Source organism: Meleagris gallopavo, chromosome 26 (assembly GCF_000146605.3).
Source record: "Meleagris gallopavo isolate NT-WF06-2002-E0010 breed Aviagen turkey brand Nicholas breeding stock chromosome 26, Turkey_5.1, whole genome shotgun sequence".
In the NCBI taxonomy this organism is placed as follows: Eukaryota; Metazoa; Chordata; class Aves; order Galliformes; family Phasianidae; genus Meleagris; species Meleagris gallopavo.
Genome location: NC_015036.2, coordinates 5698062 through 5703582, shown reverse-complemented (window position 1 = coordinate 5703582; position 5521 = coordinate 5698062). Strand labels below are relative to the sequence as shown.

Below are 5521 nucleotides of genomic sequence, written 5' to 3'. Positions count from 1 at the left end.
CGCGGGCGCAGGACCAGGTCCAGCGGGAAGCTGAACGTCTTCTCGGTGTCGCTGCGCGGCGCGTAGTGATCCAGCTGGTAGATGAGGCCGCCCGCCTTGTTCACCACGTACACGCTGAAGATCGCCATGGCGCCGCCCGCCCGCGGAAGTGGCGTCGTCGCGTCTGTCGGCGGAAGTGACGTCACGGCACCCGCCCTCCCCCGCGGGGTCTTCCGGCTGCCGCGCGTGCGGAGCTTCCTTTCTCGGCGGACATCTTGGGAGCAGCAGCAGCCGCAGCATGGTGAGCGCGGGGCCGGGTGCGGGCGGCGGGGGGTCGGAGCGAACGGCGGGGCGCCGCCGCCTTCCCTCATCGTTCCGTCCCTTTTCCCGTCTCGCAGCCGCCCAAAGACGATAAGAAGAAGAAGGACGCGGGCAAGTCCGCCAAGAAGGACAAGGATCCGGTCAACAAGTCGGGCGGAAAGGCCAAGAAAAAGGTAGGAGCCCGCGGGGGGAGCGGGGCCGCCGGCCTTACCCACACACGGCCCGAGCCGGGCTCTGGCTGCGGGCTGTGGGAGCCGCTGTATGAGGGGTGAATCGTACAGCGCGGCGCTCAGTCCGAGTAACGCGGCGCTGTGCTCCTGTCTGTGTGCCTCGTTTGTTCTGTTTGAGGGGCGAGAGGGAGCCAGCTGAGGGCGTGGTGCGTAGGACGTGCCGAAAGACCGAGGCCAGTCTTTAGAGATTGCTTAGATGGATTAACGGTTGGTTCCTCTCTTTTTGAGTAGAAGTGGTCTAAGGGGAAAGTGAGAGACAAGTTGAACAACCTTGTCCTGTTTGACAAGGCCACCTACGACAAGCTGTGCAAAGAAGTGCCCAACTACAAACTCATCACACCAGCGGTGGTCTCAGAGAGACTGAAGATTCGAGGCTCTCTGGCCAGGGCTGCTCTGCAGGAACTGCTCGGTAAAGGTAAGCCTTCAGAACTCTGGAAGAACACCAGGCTGCTGGAATTGGGGATTTTCACCACTACTTTACACCATTTCATGCTGCACCTGAAGTACACAATTTGTCATGTTTTCAAAAGCTGCTGCCTTCATCTATATTTCAAAGGCTTGATGCATTTAGTAGTAATGCTGTGCTAAGGAATTTCTGTTAAAATAGGCTGTAACGCAGCCACTCCTGGTCCTGAACAAAAGCTGCATGCGTACATGTGCTCAGTCATTATCCTGCTAACACCAATTCCATTCTTTCTGTGGAAACAGTCTTTAATCTGTAATGTTAAGTATCATGAACAGTAGGGGTATTTTCTTTTAGACATCTTTTGGCTCACTGCATTAAAATGACAGCACAGCATCCCTGGTATCATGCAGTAGATGTGCACTAAAACCACCTCTTTCACAGGTTTGATCAAACTGGTGTCTAAGCACCGAGCCCAAGTGATCTACACCAGAAACACAAAAGGTGGCGATGCTCCTGCTGCAGGGGAGGACGCGTAAGAAGGTGAGACAGCAGACTGTTCATATACTGTTCATATACATCCAAGGCTAGCAAACAGCTGCAGGAAGCATGTGATGTGTGGTTCCATATTGCTTGGGGTTGGTCAGTTCTCCAGTCTGTTCAGAGACTTTTACTTGCTCTCTGACTTTCAAGGTGGAATTTCTGGAAAAACCAGACCTTGGGATTAGAAGGATTAGCTGTTTTGTCTGCATTGCCCTTTGGATGGGGAAAGCAGCATGATCTCTCCCACCATTATGGACTGTAGATCATACATCCTTGCTGCCAAAGCATGCCATGACTGATTGCCCTCGTGTAAGCAGAAACTCCCAGAAATTTGCTTTGAGCTGCTGGTCTGATTTGGGACTTCTTGCTTTGCAGGTTCTCCAGTGACCTCCTCAGCAATGTCTTATACAGATGTATACAATAAAATTATTGAAATAATTACTTTGCTTCTTTTTCAAAAATGCGTATGTTTCATTATTCATGTGTTACTCGATGTAGATTCTGGTATAAACTGGGGTTTATCTTGTTATACCAGCCACTTTTTGACAGGTTTTCTTTTTTTTTTGCTTTCATAAAGCACTGCAAATGCATCATAAAGTTTCCCACTATAAAAGAATGCTTAACGTCAGTAGCTGCTAGAGGTGATGTGAGACACATTCAGTTTTAGTAAGAAGAAAACAGAAGCCTCTTTCTTGCATAGGGTAGGATATTTTGATTATTTGTTTCAACTTCTTCTAACCAGCCATGACCCTTTGTTTCTTCACGAGGAAACAAGATTGATCAGGGCAGGGTAAAGGGAGATAACAGACTTAAAATAAAGCAAAAGAACATTATTTAGAGGGATAACTGCGCATACAAAAAAAACCTGAGCCTTCCTTTCTCCTGCTGAAGGTTAATTAGTTACCCTTCATAAGAGGCAGAACTGGATTTTTTAGTAAGTTTATTTAAAGAGATACTATGCTAAAATGCAATGTAGGACACTGGCAAGAGATGCTGTGTAAGGTGGAATTTCTGTCTATGAAGGCACTGTCTGGGCAATGGACTATCCCTGCTGGCAGGATCTGTCTTTGTATTGTCTGCGACTTCAGAAATTAATGCCTAGATACATGGTACATGCTCTTGAGAGAGAGTGCATCTGCTGCAGCATCCCCTTGACGTGTAGCTTTCAGTAATGGTGCTCAATTCATCACTTCCATGCTAATATGACCTTTCAAGAGACTGAATGCATCTAGATGTGTACATACATACACAAGTACTGAAAACCTTGGCACTGACAGAAGGTACAGCTATCTCTAGTCCACCTTTTCGCAGAGATCGGAGCCTGGTTTCTTCCGTGTTCTTCTGATCACCTTTTTTTCTTCTTTCCTCCTGATTCAGCTCTAAACTGATGTCTGAAAGAGAGCACAGATGTCAGCATTGAATAACCTTTATGAAGAGGTAATGAGAACTGCCTCATCTCATAAAATAGTGCTACGTGTGATAATTTAAAACAGGAGCTCCCCTCAATTTGTTCAGTTATTTCAGTGAACCATGCTTCAGCTACTTGACAGCCATCATAGAATGGCTTATGGGGTCGGAAGGGGCACAGCACCCCAGGTGGGGCCTTCCAGGGGCAGAGCAGAGGGGCACAACCCCCTCCCTCTCCTCTCCTTCTCCTCTCCCTGCTGCCACCCCTCTGTTGCTGCAGCCCAGGACTGTCGGCCTTCCGGGCTGCAGGCGCACACTGCTGCCTCACGTCCCGCTTCTGTCCATCAGGACCCCAAGTCCTTCTCCGCAGGGCTGCTCTCAACCAGTTCTTCTCCAGTCTGGCCTCATGACTGGCATTGTCCCGACCCAAGAGCAGCACCTGGCCTTGTTGAACCTCATCAGGTTCTCAGGGCCCACTTTCTGAGCCCATCCAGGTCCCTCTGGATGGCGTCCCTTCCTGCTCTTGTGTCCACTGCACCCCTCAGTTTGTTGTCCTCTGCTCACACTCAACTCAGCATCAGTTCTGTGCTATTCAGGCTCACCTTGACTGCCACCTCCTGCCATGATTCCAAACCCGGCCGAAGGAAGGAAGCCAGCTGTCCCCCGTCTGGGAGGTATGGTCAAAATTGGCACCAACACGCTCTGCTGGGAGCTTTTTGAGCTTCTGCTTCTCCTCTAAAAGGCAATTCGGGGAGAATTTTTCAGTCAAATTCCTTTTGATGCTTCAGTGCAGTACTGGACCGTATTCAAAGGTAAATGTATACAAGCTGCTTACTTTGCTTGAGAAATTCCTCATATGAAGGTCCAATTTGTTGTTTGCTTCCATCTTCCTCATCTTCATCTGTTAGCCACGGAGGTTTTGCTCCTGGAAGGCAGAGGGAAAATGCATTCAATCACTGCAGTGAAATTAGTGGCTCAGCCTGAGAGAGGGAATATTCCCTCTTCCCCTGTACCTGCACCTTGCTCTGTAAAGTAAGCAGTAAAGAAAAAGTCAAGTTTATGTTCTGTAAATCACACCGAGAGCCAGATAGTTTGCACAGCAGTAGCACAGATGTTTGTAGCACTGTCACATTTCTCACAATATGAAAGTGTTCTATTTTAGCATATTAATACTGTAGCAAAAGAGTGAGCACCTTTGGGTATGCTGTAACTGCTTTAAGTTACCCCTCCTGCAACCCTGTGTTTTTGGGGTAGCTGGAAAAGGAGCTGAGAAGCAAGTAAGATTACCTGTATGAACGTTTCCTTTCCCTTCTGTTTCCTGTTAAGGAAAACAGAAAACAATAATTAGCAAGTGATGCTTTTAAGTGCCTCTGTGAACAGAGGATGACACAGTGTGTGCTGTACACAAGGAACACCTGAGAAATTCCCTTTCAGTTCCACTACAGAAAGGGCAACTATTCTCCTCTCTCTAAGGAGTGCTCTCTTAAAGTGCATTTTAAACAAAGTTTGCTTCAATGGAAGTGTGACCCAGTGGTAAATCTCAGCTCATTGTCTGCTTGACTGCAAAGATGCCTTTTTCAGCTTGAGGTTCACTGGGGTGACTGTAACCCCTCGTTTTGTTTTGTAACTCGTAATTTGTAGCTACTTAAATTGAATTCATTAGTAACATTGCGCTCCCACCTGGTGGCCAATGAAGGTCAAAGCCTGGCCTGATTCCATCCAGCTTAAATCTGGTCCTGTCTGCATTGCGCTTGGGCCGGGCAGCTCAGCACAACCAGAGGTGTCCCTGGAACACAGGAACCACAAAGCAGGCTGAGAGATGAGCCTGAAACAGCGCTGAAGTGGTGTTCAGTGGGTTCTGTGATAAGAAAAAAAGGAGAGTTGGTGTTTGGATATCATAGAATGGCCTGGGTTGCAAAGGAGCACAGCGCTCATCCAGTTCCAACCCCCTGCTGTGTGCAGGTCGCCAACCAGCAGCCCAGGCTGCCCAGAGCCACATCCAGCCTGGCCTTGAGTGCCTGCAGGGATGGGGCATCCACAGCCTCCTCGGGCAACCTGTTCCAGTGCCTCACAGTGCCTTCTGTGTGGAAAAACTTCCTTCTAATATCCAACCTAAACCTCCCCTGTCTCAATTTAAAATCATTCCCGTGTAAACAGTCATTCCCCCTCCTTCCTTCAAGTACTGGAAGGCCACAATGAGTACACACAGTGCGTTTTTATGACAGTTGCTGATCACATACTTCTTTGTGGAGGGGAGAACAATTTGCCTGGGCGTTTGTTGCCTGCTGTACTTCAGGTAAAAGTTAATTAAGGACATGAATGAACGGCGGATGCTGAGGCCCGGGATTGGGGCGGGGAAACGGCTCTTACCGGGCAGATCCCACAGCGGAGCTGCAGCCGGGAGGTCCAACACAACGCTCTGTCTCTGTTGGAGGCTGAGTTCGATTCAGGAAAAAGCAACGAGATTTCTGGTACTCAGCGGTGCCCGCCAACTCCCCCCCCCCTCCCTCACCCCGCCATCCCGTCCACCCCCGTCGCTCGGCGCAGCAGCGCTGGATACGGCTCAGCTCCGCGGCACCAACCTCGAGGGCCGCCCCGGCACCGATGTCCCCGCTGCCTCCGTTCCGCCTCCCGGATG

At 49.7% G+C, this 5521-nt stretch overlaps 3 protein-coding genes across 3 annotated transcripts in view; 1 reads left to right on the top strand and 2 right to left on the bottom strand.

Moving 5' to 3' along the window:
• The window catches only part of TRAPPC4 (trafficking protein particle complex 4), a 1553-nt gene extending 1389 nt beyond the window's left edge, over positions 1 to 164 (bottom strand). The window contains exon 1 of the mRNA XM_019622902.2: positions 4 to 164. Within this exon, the coding sequence (XP_019478447.1) occupies positions 4 to 128 (125 nt within the window). The 5' untranslated portion in view covers positions 129 to 164. The remainder of the gene's footprint in view (positions 1 to 3) is intronic.
• Positions 165 to 171: 7 nt separating this feature from the next.
• On the top strand, positions 172 to 1917 carry RPS25 (ribosomal protein S25). Its single transcript, XM_003212730.4, has 5 exons — positions 172 to 280; positions 378 to 473; positions 762 to 945; positions 1378 to 1476; positions 1852 to 1917. The coding sequence occupies exons 1-4, from the start codon at positions 278 to 280 to the stop codon at positions 1470 to 1472; spliced, it is 378 nt and encodes a 125-aa protein (XP_003212778.1). The 5' UTR covers positions 172 to 277; the 3' UTR covers positions 1473 to 1476; positions 1852 to 1917.
• Positions 1918 to 2399: 482 nt separating this feature from the next.
• On the bottom strand, positions 2400 to 5515 carry CCDC84 (coiled-coil domain containing 84). The gene is made up of 7 exons (XM_019622897.2): positions 5466 to 5515; positions 5254 to 5318; positions 4564 to 4669; positions 4171 to 4201; positions 3719 to 3808; positions 3486 to 3618; positions 2400 to 2867 (listed from the first exon to the last, which is right to left on the bottom strand). The coding sequence occupies exons 3-7, from the start codon at positions 4627 to 4629 to the stop codon at positions 2822 to 2824; spliced, it is 366 nt and encodes a 121-aa protein (XP_019478442.1). The 5' UTR covers positions 4630 to 4669; positions 5254 to 5318; positions 5466 to 5515; the 3' UTR covers positions 2400 to 2821.
• Positions 5516 to 5521: the final 6 nt, after the last annotated feature.

What these genes read in the sequence shown, in the direction of transcription:
- RPS25 (XM_003212730.4), top strand. An exon ending in GCGGAAAGGCCAAGAAAAAG is followed by an intron (nt 474 to 761) that starts GTAGGAGCCCGC and finishes CTTTTTGAGTAG; the next exon opens with AAGTGGTCTAAGGGGAAAGT. An exon ending in GCAGGAACTGCTCGGTAAAG is followed by an intron (nt 946 to 1,377) that starts GTAAGCCTTCAG and finishes CCTCTTTCACAG; the next exon opens with GTTTGATCAAACTGGTGTCT.
- CCDC84 (XM_019622897.2), bottom strand. Translation starts at nt 4,629, where the DNA reads ATGCAGACAGGACCAGATTTAAGCTGGATGGAATCAGGCCAGGCTTTG. An exon ending in TGAGGAATTTCTCAAGCAAA is followed by an intron (nt 3,619 to 3,718) that starts GTAAGCAGCTTG and finishes ATTGCCTTTTAG; the next exon opens with AGGAGAAGCAGAAGCTCAAA. An exon ending in GGCAGGAGGTGGCAGTCAAG is followed by an intron (nt 2,868 to 3,485) that starts GTGAGCCTGAAT and finishes GCTCTCTTTCAG; the next exon opens with ACATCAGTTTAGAGCTGAAT.